Below are 19381 nucleotides of genomic sequence, written 5' to 3'. Positions count from 1 at the left end.
GCGGAGCACAGGCTCCGGACGCGCAGGCTCAGCGGCCGTGGCTCACGGGCCCAGCCGCTCCGCGGCACGCGGGATCCTCCCGGACCGGGGCGCGAACCCGCGTCCCCTGCATCGGCAGGCGGACGCGCAACCACTGCGCCACCAGGGAAGCCCTCTTCCCCTGCATTTATTGGTGCATTTAGAGTGTCTTTACTAGCGGGTGTCCCTTTGGTTTTGTTCTCAGCTAGGTCTGACTCTTAACAGGTTTACCTTGTCTGATCACATTTCCGAAGGACAGAGAAAATACAGGTTACCTGCTAACCCAAAAAGAAGTTGGGTGGCTGGAATCATGTGTTAAGTTTAATATAGTAAAATACAAGAAAGACAAACATAACATTCTCTCCTGAAGCTTAAAAAAATCTGTGCAGGCACAGGATGGCTTTGCAGAAGCAAGAAGAAAATCAAGTCTGGTTGACAGTAGGCTCTATGTGACCACCGATATGATACAACCCCTCCCCGAACAGTGAAGCTGTCTGAGGTTTCCCTGGTTAATATAATACATCTAGAACGAGGAAGCGTGTGGTCATGTTTTACTCTACTTCTGCCATAAGTGAGTGCCACATTTTAAGAGTTAAACAGAGAAACTGAAGTACGCTGGGGGAATAATAGCCATGATGTTGAGAGAACTCGAAGCTAAGACTCAAAGGAAATAGTTCAATGAACTGAACCAGTTTTTCAAGAAGAGAGAGCTTCTGAAAACACTCAGGTTGAAGAGGAATCGATTTCTCTGTTTCCTCCAAGCGTGTCTAGACCCAATGAACTGAAATCCTAAGGAGCCAACTTTCAACTCAGCAGACAGGAAAAAATCCACCTCTCAGAGCAGTCCAAGGTCAAGCGAGCTGCCTCAGAAGACAGTTTGTTCCCACAGACAGAAAATGCTAGCGGTGTCCTTGGAAAGAAACTGTAAAAGGACTCTCTAGGGATGATGGAGCAGGCGCTGGTGAACTCTTCTGTAAAGAGCCAGATAATAAGTATTTTAGGCTTGTGGGCCATCCTATTTTCGTTGCAACCCCTCAACCCTGCCATTGTAGCACAAAAGTAGCCACAGTCAATCCCTAGGGGAATGAAAATAAAGCATGTCTGTGTTTTGATAAAACTTTATTTGCAAAAATTGACTGTGGGCCAGATTTAGCCTGTGGGCCGTAGTTTTCCTACCCCTGCTCTAGAGAATTGGTTACATGACTCGGTGCTATAGGAGAAATACACGGAAGAAAAACTGGAAGGAAGTTTTAGAAACAGAGAAGTGGGAGTCATGGGACTCTTTTCAGGACAATAGTGGAGGTAGATATGGCAGTGGGTTTGTAGAAGAATATTCCTGGGGTTTGATGAGAGTATAAATGCAGAGAAGAGCTGGAACAGACCGGAAGTCTCTCTCTGCGAAGCAGGTGATTTAACCCACAGCATTCAGGGCCACCTCATCTCATCCCGCATTGTGAATGGTTATCTCATATGCACATGATCCGAAATCACCTATGTGTGGTTTTCTAACAGTGTGAGGAATTGGGATGACAGAACATGTGAGGGTCCAGCTGAGCTCTGGGAGACATTTACAAGACTGTGTGGCCACGGGGCTCTTCTCTAGTGGAGGCGGAGCCCTGGGGGGTTCCTTTTCCTCCTCACCCACACATGTCACGTTTCACACCGTTCTGGGGGAAAAGGTGGAGTGGAAAAACTCAAGCCGGTTATCTCTGAGAATGTCAACCGGGGCTGCAAACTGTGCTCTTTGAAAAGATCTCTGTGGGCCACCTCAAATATGTCTGTATCCCTCTGACTTTCAGAAAAAGCTCTTCAGAGTTTACTGGAATCTCTGACCTGTCCACCCTACACACCGACGCAACACCTGGAACGGGAGCAGGCCCTGGCAAAGGAGTTTGCGGAAATTCTGCATTTCACCCTTCGATTTGATGAACTGAAGGTTAGGCCGCGTGTGCTTGGACAACTTAACAAAGTCCTACTGAGCACCTAGGTGTCCAGGTGCCCTGCAGTGTTGTGCAGCTGTGGGGAGAGAGACGAGCGAGCTGTAGCTCCTTCCCTAGAGAGACGTGTCATGTGGTGAGAATTTGAACTCCTGTGGTCAGAGTGATTTAGGATGGTGGTTTCTACATGGAAATTCAAAATCTGCCAAATGCAACCGGAAAAAAACATTTCAAATGTCTCTTCCTCTTTGGGAACAAGTATACTTTCCCTGAAATCTAGCCTAGGGTAAAACCAGGGCATATTTTAAATAGTGGAGCTTTGCGTATTTATTTTTAACCGGAAGTTGCTTTGACTCTTGGGTAACAAAGAGAAGTCCCGGTATCTGTGCAGAATCTAGTGTCCGGGCTTCTGGTGCATATCCCGCACCTGATGCTGAGAGATGACCTGCTTTCCTCCCTTCTGAATTTCAGATGAGGAACCCGGCTATTCAGAATGACTTCAGCTACTATAGAAGGACCATCAGTCGTAACCGCATCAACAACATGCATGTGAGTCCCCGGAACTCCCAGGCTGACACACCCATGCTCCAGGCATCGTCGGGCGGGGCACAGGGAGAAGACAGAGCCTTTGTCTAATTCAGTTTCCAGAGGACACTGTTTTGAGTTGTTGACCATCTCTTTATCAACCGCATCCTCTCGTCTTCTTTTCATCAGCTAGACATTGAGAACGAAGTCAACAACGAGATGGCCAACCGAATGTCCCTCTTCTATGCAGAAGCCACGCCGATGCTGAAAATGCTCAGCAACGCCACCATGCACTTTGTCTCCGAAGTAAGTGTCGTCGCGCAGCGAGGTGCCTTTTGCCCGAGTGCACGTAGAAGCTGCTAACGGGGCTGTTACCCACTTGTGTCTCCCATTTAGAACAAAACGCTGCCAATAGAGAATACCACAGACTGCCTCAGTACCATGACGAGCGTTTGTAAAGTCATGCTGGAAACTCCGTAAGTTAAATCAGAGGTGTATTCATGGTCAAGAGTTCACCTATCTCTGTGATGATGGTGATGGTGGTGACAACATCTAACATTTGGGTCAGCATATTAACATTTACTTATATGTTAACTGAATTACTTTCATAGAGGATTCTGGGTGAGAGGTGTAGTATCCCCGTTTTAGAGCTGAGGAGGATGAGGCCTAAATTGATTAACTGACTTCTTCCCAAAGATTGCATAGCTTGTTAGATTGGCAGAATCAAAAGTCAAATCAAAGAGGCAGGAGAAGTCGTATAAGGATCAAATGGAAGATTGGGTTAAATGACTGGGTATGTTGTAAATATATTGGAGGAAAGATTTGAGAGAAGATTTAGAACCAAGAGTGGAAGTGATAAGGCTATTGCAAAAATGATAATGAAGATCTCTCTTTCTCTCTCCTCTCTCTCTCTCTCTCTCTCTCTCGTGCATGCAGCAGTTTCCTTGCACTTAAATTACTTGCTAGATTTAAAAAATGGTTGAGGTTGTTGAGGATGAGGCAGTATGGTAATGAGAAAACCTACACTCCAGTGTCAGGGTTCCACTTATTCCACGTATGTCTGTAGCCCCTTTTGTGCCCAGAAACAAGTGGTCTGACCTGCCTGGACCTTGGTTTCCTCATCTAATGAGGTTCCCATAATACCATCTATGATGCAGAGAGTTCGGGAGGGCCAAAGGCATCAAGAGTGCCTTATAAAATTTGATGCTCTGTTCAGATGTAAGATGGTGTTAATTTCAGATAGTTCACCTATATTTAAGTTAAGATTTATTCCAAGATGGAAATAGTAGTCATCTTTATTGTGGGGACAAACCGTAATGAAGTAGATGTTAAGAAAGCCTCTAGAATTGGCTTGAATTATCTGAATCATCTGCAGCCTGTATCTTAGCAAAGGAAGTTACCCAGACTGGAGACAAGGTAGCTGCTCTACAGACGTGAACTTGATTCGTTTTCTCCATAATGAAGCCATTATTCTCTATAATCTAGGACAGCCAGAGAGACCTGCTATAAAATATTCAAGATTGATGGGAGGGGGACTTATGTACATGATGAGCTGGCTCGCTGAGGGCAGAAGAGAATTTACTGCCCTCTGATTTACCTTGTTTTCACAATGGTCAGATAGATTCAAGGAGAATTACCATCGCTGGTTTCTTTAAGAGCTTATTAACCTGGTTCTGCAGGTCTGGAATTGTTCTCCAGGGAGGATTGGAGGAGGCTGAAGTAGCCATTTGTGGAGCCAGAGATGAACGTGCTCTGTCACGGAGGTAATATCTCTGCCACTTGTCCTCTCTTGCAGGGAGTACAGGAGTAGGTTTACAAGCGAAGAAACGCTGATGTTCTGCATGAGGGTGATGGTGGGGGTCATCATCCTCTACGACCACGTCCACCCCGTGGGAGCTTTCTGCAAGACATCCAAGATCGATGTAAGAATAGTTACGAACTGTGATTTCCCAATAAGAGCTCATAAATGTCGTCAAACAGACCTTGCTTCCCTCTCTCCCTCCCCTCCACACCCCCTACCCCCCTGCCCCCGGGAGAGAGCTCTCCCAGATGCAAGCCCCATCGTGGCAGCTCTCCTCGTAGCAAGAAGTCCAGCCCTGTTCATATGCTTGCAGCAAACACGTCCAACCTCAAAGGCACAACAGGAGTGTGGAGGTGCTGATTCCCTCAGCCTGTAGAGGAGCTGAGAGGTAAACAGTCCCTTAGCTGCAAGCTGCCCCTTCGGCTTACCCAGTGTGCCATATAAATATATATTTCTATATGTTATATGTGTCTCATCCTAGATTACAAGACACCGCGGTCAAATCCCAAACAACGTTCCAACTTCCTCTCCCACCATCCCTGCAGCTGGTTCTGCCTGATTCCCATGCCTTATCGTGTCCTTGGAATATGCTTGAGCCCTTTTCTCTGCCCAGGGTGCCCTCCCTCTTCTCTGATGGGGGGAATTCTTTTAAGACACTCCTCACATGTCACCTCATTTGGAGCACATCTCCTGTGCCCTGCATGGAGCGGAGCCTTGCTTCTCCTCTGGGCCCAGAGCGCCTACCATTTTGGATTTTCTGACTCCCTCATGGGCTCTGAGTTTGTTGACAAGGGCAGAGACCAAGATCTATATACCTAATGTCTGCTTCATTGCCTGGCAGTGTCCTCGGTACATACAGCATGGCGCTCACTAGATACTCCATATAGATTTTGCTGAATGAATGGATATGATCGGAAAACAAATGATTGTGGTGTGCAGGTGATTTCCTGTTGATTGTGGGATAAAACAGGCTCCTCTCAGCCCCGTGTTTGCCTGCAATGGCACCCAGTAGTGTATCCCTGTATTAATTTAAAGCCTTTTAAGTACGGAATAGGACCTCTTGGTACCAACTTATTCTGACGCGGCTAAGTCAGGGTGTGCACACTCTACGCTCGTTCATCCATACAGAACAGCATCTCTGATGCTCTAGTTCTGTGCAGACAGAAGGTCCATGTGCCCAGATGGGCCATGAATCTAAAGATTGTAAGAAAATGTATCAATTAATAATGCAACTTGGATTACTCATTTTGAGGTTTTGGCTCCCTAGCATAGCTAGCCGTGGTTCTTCATAGAGTCTTCATTATTTTTAATGTAATTATTTCTATTTATCAAGAAAATAAATACTTATATAAAAGTTTTGGGAAAATACAGGAAATCAAAATACAGAAAATTGGGACTTCCCTGGTGCCCCAGTGGTTAAGACTCCATGCTTCTACTGCAGGGGGAGCGGGTTCGATCCCTGGTCCGGGAACTAAGACCCCGCATGCTGCACGGGGCAGCCCCCCAACAAACAAACAAACCCAAAATACAGAAAATTAAATGTATCAGTGGTAACCTCACCATGGACAGGTGACCACCGTTAATATGTCACATATATATGTCCCTTCATTTCGTATAGATGTTTGTGTGTATGTGTCTATATACTTAACAGATTAGCACCCTGCCGTAATTTCTATTTTAAAACATTTAATTTGCATAACAGTATATTATGGAAGTTTTTTCATACCAATAAATATTTTTACTGTATTCTTTGTGAGGCTTTAACATTTTTATGCTATAGATTAAGTATAAATAGGTCTATTAATAACCCATGAATATCATTTGAATATGGATTGAATTTATTACCTAGTACCCATAGGACATTCTCATTTACCACAGTCTTTTGTTAACTTGTCACAGAGTCAATAATTAAAAATACACTGGGTACCGTTATGCCTTGTAGCCCTAACCTTTAAAAAGCTTGTCCTTGCTTGTTATTTACTGAGTCTTTCTGCTGAGGCTATAAACGTTATATAAGATTAGATCTATCCCTACCCAGTCTTGATGGAGTCCATTTGTTCATGTATGTCTCACTAAGCAGGTTTGTTCATAGAAGTTTGTATGTGTCTCTAGGAAAGTTTCAGCACAACAGTACAAGATGGGCCATTTTTCTTTGATGACATAAGGGTTTCTTTCCAGATACCAGTTTGCTTCTAAGCCAGCAGCTACTTGCACTGTTTTATAAATCCTTAGGGTATCCTCATCAACTGTGCAAAAGCAAATATTGAAATAGATCCTGTTACCTGCGCTTACAAAGAAGGTGTTCTGTAGTCCAAAATGGAGGTACTGAGCTCTAGAAACCCAGGTGAGGGAGAAGCTCATTGCGCATAGAGGCAGAGACAGAGGGTGACGTTTCAGGTGGATCTTGAGGATTTTACCGAATGCACAGAGAGAAGGAAGAGTACTCCAGGTGGAGGAATCGTCAGGGCAAAGTCATCGAGGCCCAGAGGGATATGCGTCACTTAGAGAACTGATGCCATTCGTGGGTGCCAGGAAAGCAGGCTGGAGTGAGATGACGTTTTCAACTGATTTCCTTAAAACTGTATGGAATGATCCAATACAGAATCGCTCCTACACCGTGGTCCCCAGCCCAAACCTCACCCAGCATTCCAGACACCCCCTCCTTTGGACACCTGAGGCATGGCCGGCCTCACATCAAAGGTTATCCTTTCCCCCACAGACCTGCTCCTCCTCCTCCTGGGTTCCTGTCGCGGGTATTTCACCTTCCGCCAGCTCAGTCTCAAAGCCGGAAACCTGGGATTGTCCCTCAGAACCTAAGAACTGCCTTCTTCCCTCTTCGCCTCCACGCCCTCTCACTCACCGAGCCCTGTGAACTGGGCCTCGGGTGCATCCTGCCGTCTCGCCCTGGCCCTCCGTGCCCATCGCTGCTCTCACACCCTCACCCTCTGGCCCTCCGTCCCCAGTCGTGCTTCCTCCGATCCCTCTCAGTATGAATCACATGACTAGATTGTTTTAACACCTATCAAGGGTGTTTTCCACAGGTAAAGGCCCCCAACTCCCGAACGTGCTGTTAAACCCACACTGAATCTGGCCCTGACTACACCTCTGACTGCATCCTGTTATTCACACTCAAGGCTTTCATCAGCCTGAAATAGAACTCGAAATGCCCAACGAGTGTCCACTGCTCTTCTGCCTCCTCTCTCATCTATGTCCCCGTTCCTCCTTGGGCACTTTTTACAAGAACACATATCACAGGATGATAATGAGCTATTTGTCTCTCTTCACCCACTAGACTATGAGCTCTTTTGGGAGAGGGACCAAATCTCTTCATTCTGAGCTTGATCCCATCCTGCACCCATGACCGGCATCTCTGATTGACCACAACATCCTTTTTGGATGAGCCTAAGCATGCCCCCAAATGATTCTCAACCCTGGGCTTCTGGCTGCCCCCATCAATCCAACAGGGTTTATCAGGCCTTTAGGAAAAAACTTTCAACGTACAAGAACATTTTTATAAGTGGCCTTTATAAAAGAGGCCCTTAGTACAGTATACCCAAATCAGTGCATGAACATCTGAGCTTAAAGTGAGTGATGGTGTTCTTTCCAGAAAGATTCTTTCTTAGAAGAAAAAAAAAAAAAAGAAAAGAAAAAAAGAAAAAATTTTGTTAAGTCGTTGAGTTTACCAGTCAAACAGCTGAAGGAGGAAAAGCATTCTGGGCAGAGAGATGACATAAAATGATCAGGTTTGCAATGCATTCAGTCAGTCTTAACTGAGCACAGGCTAGAGGAGGAGCTCTCCCCTTGGCTCTGGAGTCCAAGAGAAGAAAATCAAAGTCTCAGGTCTTTGTCCCCAAAAGTCAGACACATAAAATGTTCGATTGCAGTATAATATGAAAACTGGCACAGAACCTTCTAGAAGCCCAGAGAAACAACTCACTGGCCTGAGGGGGTAGGAAGGTGTGTTGGACATTTCTGAGTTTGATCTCTATGGGAAGAAATAATGTGATATTATTATGAACAGGTGTTGTTATGGACAGATGCTATGATGGAATTACTGGGGTATTAACAAACTCTTGTGCTTTCTTCTAGATGAAAGGCTGTATAAAGGTGTTGAAGGAACAGGCCCCAGACAGTGTGGAGGGGCTGCTGAATGCCCTCAGGTGAGTCTCAGCCCTGTGGGGCAGCCAGCCCTTCTGAACCATTGCAAATATAGATGCTGTTTGGGTCCGAGGGCTAGAACACCAGGCTTAACCCCTTTGCATCTGTTAATACGTGTCATCTTCCCAACTGCCTGTTGAGGTCAGCCCCATTTTTATCATCCCCTTTTTACAGATGGAAGAAACTGAAATTTAGAGAAGTCAGCTCACTTGGCAAAAGTCACACAGCAGATGGCTGAGCCGGGATCTAAACCCAGGCCTGGGTGACCCCGCAGGTCAGAGGCCTAACTCCCCAGCCACATTGCTTTGTGGTTGGTGGGGACTTGCAGAAGAAGAAGCTTCCCCGGTCTCACTTCCCCCTGCCCCTGTGGTTCCCAAACGTGGCTGCGCAGGAGAATTATGTGGGTAGCTTTTGAAAGCACTGATGCTCAGGGTCCAACCCAGGCCAAATGAGTTCGAATCGCTGGGGTAGGGCCTCCGGCATCCATTTTGTGTTCGTGGGTTTGCTCTGAAGGTCCCTGGGTGAGTCATACGTGCAGCTGCCCAAACTGAGAACCCTGCTCTGCCCTGTCTGGATGCCCTTGTAGTTGGCTAGGGCTCCTGACGTCTCCTCACTGCGAACGCGGCACGCCCGAGCACCTGCTCGCTTCCCAAGGACACGTGCACTTAATCCACTTCAGGGGAGGTGTTCTTGTTTCTTAGCTGTGACATATCCACAGGAGTTTGTCGGATCATGCCAGTCGGGATTGCAGTCTGGAAAGTTTATGGTCCCTGCTGTCTCATTCATCTTTGATTTCCCTCAGTTCCTCTCAACCTCATGCATGTAGTAAATGTTCAATAAGTGTAAGTGAGATGGAGCGGTGATTCTCTACGCACGTACAACACACACGCTCTCGTTTAATCATCACAAGTCAGAGTGATAAGATCTGTTACCCCATCTAACAAATGAAGAAATGAGATGCACATGAAATGAATAATTGTACACTGAGGCTAATCCTTTTTCATGAAGCTGCTAAGTCATCATTCTTCAGAACAGATGTAGCTTTAATCCAAGAGCCTTCCAGATTCTGTGGGCAAACCAAGGTTTTCTCCATTGGTGCCCATTTCACAAAAGGCTGGCTCTCCACACTCAGTAAGAAGACTTTGGCTTCTGTTGTTTGTTTGTTTGTTTTGCTTTCCAGCATCATTCGGTCGAGCAGAGCTTCGAGAGCAGAGCACTGCGGTAGGCTGTGGGTTCCATCCGAATCTCGGCATTTGGTGTCTCCTGTAGACACTGGGAGGAAGTCAAAGAACACAGGTTTTTGAGGCAGGCAGACCTGGATCCAAATCAGAAATCACAAATTGTTTACAAATCATACATTGTTATATTTGTCATCTGGAATGGGTCTTTTAACGTCTCTAAATCTCAGTTTGCACATCTGTAAAATGGAGGCAATAACCTGTCCTACAGAGTTAGTGTGAGTGAAAAACTTCCATGGAGCGCTTGGGACGCGGTCAAGATTTTATTACATGTGACTTCTCTTTTCCTTTCTTTTCATGAACTATTTCTACACCAGTTAATGTGAGGAGACAAATTACACCACTTTTCTTCAGTATATGGACCTGCCTTCGTGCCCCCTTGTGGTAGCAATGAGGACAAGCATTCTCATAAAAGTAGAAAAGCCTAACAGTTTTAAGTGTTGGGTGATGTTGTAATATGCAAACCCATATTTTAATATTTGTGACGCAGCAGGGGTGGCCTAGATGGCCAAGATCCTGCACTCGAGCACGTGAAGTCTGCCTCCCTGGAAAATGAGATTGCTTGTGTCTCCTCCGTGAAATTATTTGATTAGGTGGAAGATCTACTTGTTTAATAACCATAACATAAAACTCCTTTGGAAGGAAGGATCAAATATTAAATCTGAGACGACTCTGGGCATTGAAGTGTGGCTCTTTGTCTAAAGCACCAATGCCAAGTTTGATTTCTAAGTATCAGTTATGTCTCCCAAGGTAAAGATGAGCTGGAGAGTCACGATCGAAGCTTTCTCAGAGTGCTGTTTGCACACTGACCGCCATCATTTTCTCTCCATCCAGGTTCACTACAAAACACTTGAATGATGAATCGACTTCTAAACAGATTCGAGCAATGCTTCAGTAAAGCTTTGCTCAGTGAAGAGGATCTTTGAACTGACCTCAGAAGATGTATATGTTTACATTATTTAATACAGATTGATGTTAATACTCGTGTATTTACATAACCGTTTCCTTCTTGTCCCTGAAATATATGGACCTTAATTTGTATCCTGACTGACTCAACCCAGCAGAGCATAAATTGACTGGAGAGCCTTATCTTCGATGTCTGAAACGAAAACCCCTTCTCCAAAAGGAGAATTCTGGAGACATTGATCTTTGCTACTGGAGTTCCTTACACCTTTAACAATCAGAAATTCCTAATAGCCTGTGGTCATGTTTTAATTCTAAATGTGTAATCTCTCTGGGAAGTATAGTTATAGAAACATGAAGTATTTGATTTCCTGGGTCAGCTCAACTGCGAGAAACACAACTGTTATCCTGACAGAGAGAGAGGGATCCCAGAAAAGAAAAATGCACGTGGAGACGCAAAGCCAAGTGTTTGGAATTCAGCACACCCCCTCTCTTTCCTCAGACAGCGCAGCACACGTGCAACTTTTTTGTTGCACGTATTTTATTTATCAGCATACTCTCTTCCTGTTTTGATTTATACCCTCTAATGTTCCCTTTCCATTTTGCAAGAGTAAAAGTCAATGTGTTTGCATCAGTTCATGGGAGAGAAGCAAGAATAGATAGATGTGCTGTTGTGGGTGGGTTGGTGGCTGTCGTGGAAGTGGGGCACAGGTGGGGAGGAAGGGCACCCAGGCAACAGGACAGTCATCTCTCTGCTTCAACCCTCTGTCTCCAGGGACAGGGAAATGGAGCTCTGGCTAAAATTGTGGGTAAGGTTGCTGACATTCCTGTTGTCTGTGGAGCACTGGGTACACAGCCCCTCCTAATCGGAGCCCTGTCCTCTGGGGACCATGCATGTGGCAGCAGAGACCTAGACACTTAATTAGTTACCAGAAAACTAGAGGAACTTAGAGGGGAGATTTTCGTCTTCTGGTTATCTAATATTTACATGGCAGCTCCTTCACGACCCAACTGCTAGCTTGTTGCAATGTATAAACTCTGGCTTGAGTACCTGGATTAAGTCCTAGCCCTGTTGATTCGAGTTATCTTGGGAAATTCACTTAAGTTCTCTGCGTCTTACTTTCCTCACCTATAAAATGGGCAAATAAAACAGATAATCTCCAGTAGTCCTACAAGACTATGAGCCAATAAGAAGACTGACTCTCACATCCTTCCTTTATAAGTAGAGTCCGGTAAGCATCACCCCACCTTGCCTTGATGCTTAGCAGTATGACAAGGGTCATTGTGTCTGCAGACAGAGCTTAGAATGGAATCTTGGAAATCTTCTATTCTGGTCTCCAGGGGAAAAATGAGACAGAGGATGAAGCCTAACAGAATCACCCCCATGTAGGACTAGAACCCAGGATGCCTCATTCCTGACTCCATGCCCTTTCTTTTTCACCACGTGGCCTATGCATACATATTATGGGGGTGATACCGGACGCTTTTAAATAAACCCTCAGCCTGAACCATGTAATTGCTTGCCTATTTCTGATGGAAGGAAAGAGTTGCCCAGGGGATGGTAATTCCCAGAGTTGGGTTTGGTTATATCAGGGTTTGGTGTCATTCACAATGTCCCAAGGAAGGAGCTGTCACACCATTACTTTCCTGGCTTTGGTGGCCAGCTGGCATTCCCTTGAGTCCTCCAAGAAGAGGAGAGACATACTTTGGTTTTGTTTATTTTTAACAAAGAAATCCATTCAAGTGACAGAACAGATTACCCAGTCTGTATCTAAATGTCAGTCAACAAGGAGAGGAAAGGCCCTTTTCCTTGGAGCTTTTCAAGCTGAACAAGTACAGCTGCTTGGATGAGGGTTCTCTCATCAGAACAGAAATGCACTAGATGGCTTTCAAGACCTTTCCAAACCTAGGCATTCTAAAACCCTAGAGGAAGCCAGAAATTAGGATAACACTGGGTAAACAAATTCATTAAATATTCAGCTTAAGAAATGTTCTTTTACTTGGCAGCCGCATGTTATCTTTGGGAAACAACTGTCAAGACTAGAAATATAGATGCACTCAATGTTTATCGTCACTGGGTTTACTTTCCTCCCATATCAGGGAAGGAGATTAAGTCTTGGAGAGGGGAAAGGACTTGCAGAGTAAATAGTTGAGCACGTTTATAATTTTTAATTAGACTTTCTATCAAATGGGACCAAACATATGGGAGAGGCTGCCGGCCTGCCCCGATTTAGCCAAGCCACCTTGTTTCAAAGCCAAGATTCACTAGTACGTGGATTCTGAAAAGCCCAGGACCTGAACTATTTCCTCTGAGTATCAGGAGGACGGTTAACCGAATGTCTGTGATCACTAACAGGTGATGGGCCTTGGGTCCACTCCGGAACTATTGTGGGAGACAAATTATTTTAACAGACTGTCCGCCAGGCATCAGACATCCTTGAAAAATCACAGCTTTTTGTGCTGCATGCACACGTGTCCACAGCCTGTGAGTGGTTCAGGGGAAAGTGCTAGCCACAGTATCCATGTCAATGTTAACTATATTTCATATTTGATGTCTCATAGTTTTCAGATAAAAGTGTTTTCCATTACTCAGATATTTATTTTTGGGGCGAGCAACAAGGTGAAAATTACATTTCTCAGATGCACTGCTACTTTGGCATTATAACTTTGTCCTTGGAAACCTTTTATGTGCCACTAGGAATTAGTAAAACGAAGTGACAATGAATGTTTTGAATTGTGGTGACCCATTGGGGCTGGAGTATTAATTAACAACCAGAAAGAACATCCTGGATACTATCCTTTAACTGTTAGTTAATGTCATGCTTCATCGGTGTTTGCTCCTCGCCATCACCATTGTATCAAGTTATTAATGGTAAACTGAGGTTTTTAATACATCATCACATTTAAATAACAGTAATTCCATGCTTTCTCAAAAGAAAAATGAAGCTCTCTCAATCTTGGAATCTAATGGTGCAGTAGACATCAGAAACTTCTCATTCAATCTTGTATCCCAGACAGATACAAACTTTTCTAGATGTTAATAATAAACATTGGAATTTTATCTTAAAGAAACAAAAACTTTGGAACCCAATTTCCCCACTACGTCTATAAAGGCTGTTGCATACACAAAGCTGTCTAAAAGTTGTTGTATATTGTTTGCTGAAGTCCCTGTAATTTTTTTTTGCCTGCTTTGCCTCTTTTTGTACAGAAGTTTTGAGTGTGAAATGAAAATTAAAGTTTGGTACATATATTTAAAAATACACCTCTTTTATATGATGTTCAAGGTTAAGTGGGTAATAAGCACATGATCACAGATAGTTGCTAAACATAGATATTTGCTAAACACCTGCTCTGCGGACCAGGAAATCACACCAACTGCCCTTCACCTCTCTATGCCTCGGTTACTTCATATACCCCAAATCTGAAATACCCAAAATGAACTAGTCTTGGTACCAGCTGTATTTATTCATTTCAGCAAAGACCCCCATTATTTTTTTTGAAAGGCATAAAATACGGAGATACATGACTGATATCTAGAGTTGCATGAGACCTACTTATTCAAGGATGCTAAGAAATAAAAGAGCATTTATTTGCTCTTTTATTTTTTCTCTTGAGTACAGTAGCACTTTATGGTTTTGGCAAAATTAGCAAATAGCCTATTCCACAAAAGTTCATTTTTCAGGCAACGTAAACGCTAAAGCAATTCTCTTAACTATTAAACAGTGAAACTTTTCTAGAGCATTACTTTTAATCCCTGAACCTTTTACGCTAATCACCTAAGACCTAATTGTGTGCGCTCTCAGTGGGTTAGAGTCCCTGGTAGAGACCTTCCGTGACGCCATATACAAAACACAAAGGGAAATGAATAGGAATGGTAAGTTTTCTGTAAATTGACACAGACAAATTATAAACGGACAAAAGTTGGAAAGAGAAAATGAAGGGCCTTTGAGAGAGAGAGAGAAGAAGGAGAGAGAGAGAGACCCTAATTAAATAAGTGATGAGAGTCAAAAGACATGAAAAAGAAATGAGTAAGCATAAGTATAATTGTCAAGAGGAGCACAGCTGGTGAGGAACTGAATATCCTTCATACCAACCAGAAATTTGGTTGTTAATCAGAGTTCTCTTGGAAGGATGGTAAAGAAGAGTTCAGATGGCACATTCCTGAAACCTGGTGAATATTTGCAATCTGTAGTCACACCTGATTTCATGCTTTAAGTTACCAGTAAGCAGACAGAATTTCTAGGTGTTTGCTGTTTGAAAGGTGTGTAGGATAATTAGTCATCACAATGTAAATGACCAATTAAATAATACTGTGTAATGTTGATTAATTTATTTAAACTATTCATATTCATTAAGCACATTAATCTATCCAATACCAAAATCCTGGTCGCTACTAGTAACCTCCACCCTGACTGAGCACATCCTACATGTACCTCTTACTCAGTAAATAGAAAGGTCTCAGCCATTCTGTCTGCTCCAGCTCACAGGTCAAACTCCAAAGAAGGGAATTTTTCTGCCCTGGTCACATCAAGTTCCTGGGACTGTATTTTTATTACTCTAGCTCGTCCCTTGCCTGATGTCCCAGAATTTAGTTTAGAAAGTGTCTTTTAGGCTGAAAGTTCTTGTAAACTCAAAATAGTCTTCTCTCTATAAGATCTTCCAGTTTTCACTATCAGATTGCACATTTCCAGATTCCTCTTTCTCTCTGCCTGCACTTTCTGTTCATTTTAAATTGTCCCTGTTTGCCCCATAACAGGTTTTTTCTCAAGTCAGAAGCTATATTTTATTAACATTGCTAAGCCACCCAAGAGCTAAAGTCTTCAATGTTGTGACTTGAGGACTGGTAGTTCTAAAAGGCTTCTTACACCTTGAAGAAGCTTGTCTCTAGAAAATATCAAAAGTACTTGGAGGAGGCTATAAAATTATCTCCCTCCAAATGTCAATAGATTTGAAAGGATTTTTTTTATTCCTTTTGTGTGATAGAAATAATGCTATCACTATGGGGCGAAGTTATAAAGGTGGTGGTGTTACATGTGAATATGGGTGGGGAGGATGAAAGGATAGGGAGCTCTAGGCTGAACCAGGTATTTACTATCTCCAAAAGGTTCCATGGGCATTTCCACCCCCGTGATGCTGTCTTTAACGCACACCCTCTTCCTCACTGTCTATCTGAAGTTTACTTGGGCTTCAAGTAAACTTGACGATCCACTTCCTCCATGAAGCTTTCCCTAACTAACCCAGTCCATACTAATCCTCTCCTTTTGGCTCTTAATGCATTTAATTTATTTGATGTTAAATATAGGCCACTGCACAGTACTTCAAATTATGTGTTTGGTTTGTCCATTAGATTTGTAAGTTCCTGTGGGCAGAAAATGTGACCTACAGAGTGTCAAGCTCAACATAGGCCAGTGGCCAATAGAAGCTGTCTGCAAAGAGAAGATTTCAGGGTCCTGAAAGTTGAGTGTGCTGAAATGAGGCCCTAATAATTAATTTCTACAGCTCACAGCCATCCACAGCCACAAACTACCAGCTCCTCTGACTGGTCAACTTTATTCGTGGAGGAAATGTTTACCTACCTGTCAGGATATTTTTAACCTCTGTGGACACAGAGAGTTTGCAGCTTGCAGCAGATCTGCCAGGAGTCCAGCTGAGAAATCAAGCTGTTGTGTCTTGATCAAAAGTCAGAGTCAGCTAGTTCTGGCAAAGGGCAGACATGCTAGTTGGATGACGTTTTGCTTGGTCTGGTGCTAGGCTGCTACTCCCATCAGAGAGTTGACCTTGAGGCAGAGGCAGAAACTCAAGTGAAGCAATTTCCAATAACTTGACCAATCAGTTCAGCACCTTGGACAGCAATCGGGGGGGCCTGTCGCCCTGACCGTCCACCGCCATGTACCCTGGAATCCATAAGTCCTATTCGTTGGTTCAACTTTGTCTCTAGAACTCTGGTTATCAAGACAGTATGTTCCTCATAAAATTAAAGTTTCACGGTAGCTGGAAAAGCATTTTTCTTTGTATTGGGACTTCTGAATATCACATAAGATGGGCAGGAAGTATATTGGCAAGGCCCATATATCATCCTGCGTTTTCATAGTCACGATATTTTAAAATTCAAACCAAACTCATAAAAATAAATCTCTCCTCTTCTTTACCCCTCTTCCTCCAGCTGATTATTAAGACCTAACAAATATCCTTTTTAAAGAGCTCTCAAAATCTGTCAAATTCTCCTCAGTTCATTTTGCTTTATTTACTCCAAGCTTTACCATCTCCTCTTTAGAAGGTCACTCAGCCTTTACTTTCTCCCTCCTCTAATCCATTCTGCATACAGCTAACACATCTTTCTGTGACATATGTTTGACAATGTTGTGCCATACTATTGCCTTTAGCAAGTTCCCTGAAGTATAGTCTTGGAGATGTTAATTGGTGTTCCATGAAAAGAAAATCAATTTTCAAGTACTTGTGAAACAGGTTAAACAGATTATTTTATTTACTTATTCTTTTTTCTACTAGAATTTTTTATTCATTGTAAATCTCCACAGGAGGGTAGAGCATATGATATGTAGCAATTCTCAAATGTATTTGTCTACAGAATTCCTATTTCACAGAACATCTATGATTTCTCATGGACATTAGCATTCTGCAGAAACACTGCTTAATCAAACCTAACAACTTAATTTTCCCATCTCACTTACCTTCTATCAAACATGCATCCCATTTTCCATGCTATAAAAAACATTCACAGTTTTCTGATACAACATCTATTTTCTTCATATTTATAACATTGCTAATAACACTGTTCCTTCTGCCTGAAATTCTACTTCCCCTAATTTGTCGTGTGAAATCCTGTTCATCCTTTAAGACATTGCTCAAATGGCTCTTCTTCTTTGACTCTTTCCATGCTTTAGCCAAGCGAAGTTAGTTACTCTTTCCTGCATGTTACCGTGTTCCCATCTCCATTATACCATTCTCAGATGTAGGTAGTACCAGAGAGATTAGTGGTGAACAGCTGTGCTTAGGTCTCATTTTTTCTCTTGCCCAAATATGTCATAGAAATAGTAATCCACATCTGAGACTTCTTTAAAAGAATCTTTTTCTTTCAATCAACTCTGTAATTAAAAAAATAATAATTATGTACCATTTGAAGATCTGACACTAGTCACTAGTCACTTAAGAAACCATCTCAACTGACATTTTTAGGCAGGTATTCTCAGTAAATAGTGTTGAATTTTTCCATATTTGTGAGGTTTGTTCATGTAGTCTATACATTTCTTTTGATATTATTAGTTTGCATTTTCATAGAAAATGGTACATTTTATCCACATTTTAAAAGATTTAGCAAAACCTTTTAGAAATTATTCATTATTTTATTATTTTCTCTTTACCTGTGGTTACATCTACTTCCTTAGAATTAACATTTTTGAATTTGTGTTTCTTTTTTTTTTACCTTGACTAGACAAATACATGATTTATCTGTTCATGTTTGTATATACATGTATGCACACGTGCATGTGTGTGTATGTTGTAAGAAGTAGCTGTTGAATAGCAGTTCATGATTTAAGAGAGGGAAGGCACTCAAAGTCCAAACAGCAGCCTAGGTTTTCATTCAGGTCACATAACTTACTAAATGTGTAATCTTGGGCAACTTTATTTGTGCCTCAATTTTATCATCTGTGAAATTATGTTAATTATAAAAATGTGACAACGGGCCTTGCACCTAGTGACAAATCGTTAGTCATATTTATTGTCTATTGTAGTAATTTTTTATCTTCATTATTTCCCACTTTGTTAAAGTTCCTTATTTTATTTTGTACCTTTCTTATTTCTTGTTTTTATAATGTCTTATGTGGAATATTTAGTGTTTTTTTTTTTCCTCTGTTCATGAAAAAACTCTTTTAGGAAATGCATTTTTCTTTTTTTTTTCCTTTTTTTTTTTTTTTGCGGTACGCGGGCCTCTCACTGTCGCGGCCTCTCCCGTTGCGGAGCGCAGGCTCCGGACGCGCAGGCTCAGCGGCCATGGCTCACGCGCCCAGCCGCTCCGCGGCATGTGGGATCCTCCCGGACCGGGGCACGAACCCGCATCCCCTGCATTAGCAGGTAGACTCTCAACCACTGTGCCACCAGGGAAGCCCAGGAAATGCATTTTTCTATGATAATACCTTTAGCTTCACCTCATTATCATTTTTGCTAGGTTATTTTATACTCTGAGTGTAATTTTTCTTCCATTTATGCATAATTTAGGAGTAATTTTAAATATCTAAAGAGTTAAGGATTTTGTTGGGGTTTGTACTCCAATTTTTGTCATTAATGTTAGTTTTATTGTATCATGATCAGAATGTGTGACCTATATATACCATTGCTATCATTTTGGAATTAAACAAGGTTTTCTTTGTAGCCTGATATCTTAGTTTGAATTCCCCCCAGAAGCGGAGCCTGATGCTAGGACTTAGTCACAGGTAGTTTATTTAGGAGATGAAGCCGGGGAGCAGGGGCAGGAGAACAGAGAGAAAGAGACAGCAGGAGGAGGACCTAGTAACAGATGCACTGTTGAGCAAGTTACTTCTGAGGACAAGCAGGGCCCAGTCCTTCTGAAAACTCTCTAAGGAAGTGTACAGAAACTCCTAAATATCATCTCCTTGAAGACTGGATGCTGGAGCATCCATGCACAGTTTGCCAGCCCCCTGGGCTGCACTTGCGAATGGACTGAGCAACCTTCCTTCATTTCAGAGAAAGCCAGGAAACAGAAAAGTGGAGAGAGATAGTCCAACCTCTGGCAGGCCGCTGACAATGCATATGGGAGCTGCCCA

General features: G+C 42.9%; 1 protein-coding gene across 5 annotated transcripts in view; it reads left to right on the top strand.

Annotated features, from left to right (window-relative positions):
* Nucleotides 1-10871, top strand: part of CYRIA (CYFIP related Rac1 interactor A) — a 105258-nt gene extending 94387 nt beyond the window's left edge. For 3 of the 5 annotated variants that reach the window (XM_024118751.3, XM_028496706.2, XM_055089055.1), the window contains 7 exons: nt 1818-1954; nt 2427-2504; nt 2670-2786; nt 2877-2956; nt 4276-4402; nt 8371-8441; nt 10512-10871. In XM_024118751.3, coding sequence (XP_023974519.1) covers nt 1818-1954; nt 2427-2504; nt 2670-2786; nt 2877-2956; nt 4276-4402; nt 8371-8441; nt 10512-10575 — 674 coding nt within the window. In that variant the 3' untranslated portion in view covers nt 10576-10871. Of the gene's footprint in view, nt 1-1817; nt 1955-2426; nt 2505-2669; nt 2787-2876; nt 2957-4159; nt 4255-4275; nt 4403-8370; nt 8442-8613; nt 8714-10511 lie in introns of those variants that run through there. The other 2 variants (XM_055089054.1, XM_024118752.3) reach the window with 2 other exon arrangements.
* The last annotated feature ends 8510 nt before the right edge of the window (nt 10872-19381 follow it).

Source organism: Physeter macrocephalus, chromosome 12 (genome assembly GCF_002837175.3).
Source record: "Physeter macrocephalus isolate SW-GA chromosome 12, ASM283717v5, whole genome shotgun sequence".
Lineage (NCBI taxonomy): Eukaryota > Metazoa > Chordata > Mammalia > Artiodactyla > Physeteridae > Physeter > Physeter macrocephalus.
The sequence above is the reverse complement of the archived record's forward strand: the minus strand, read 5'-3'. Positions and strand labels throughout refer to the sequence as shown.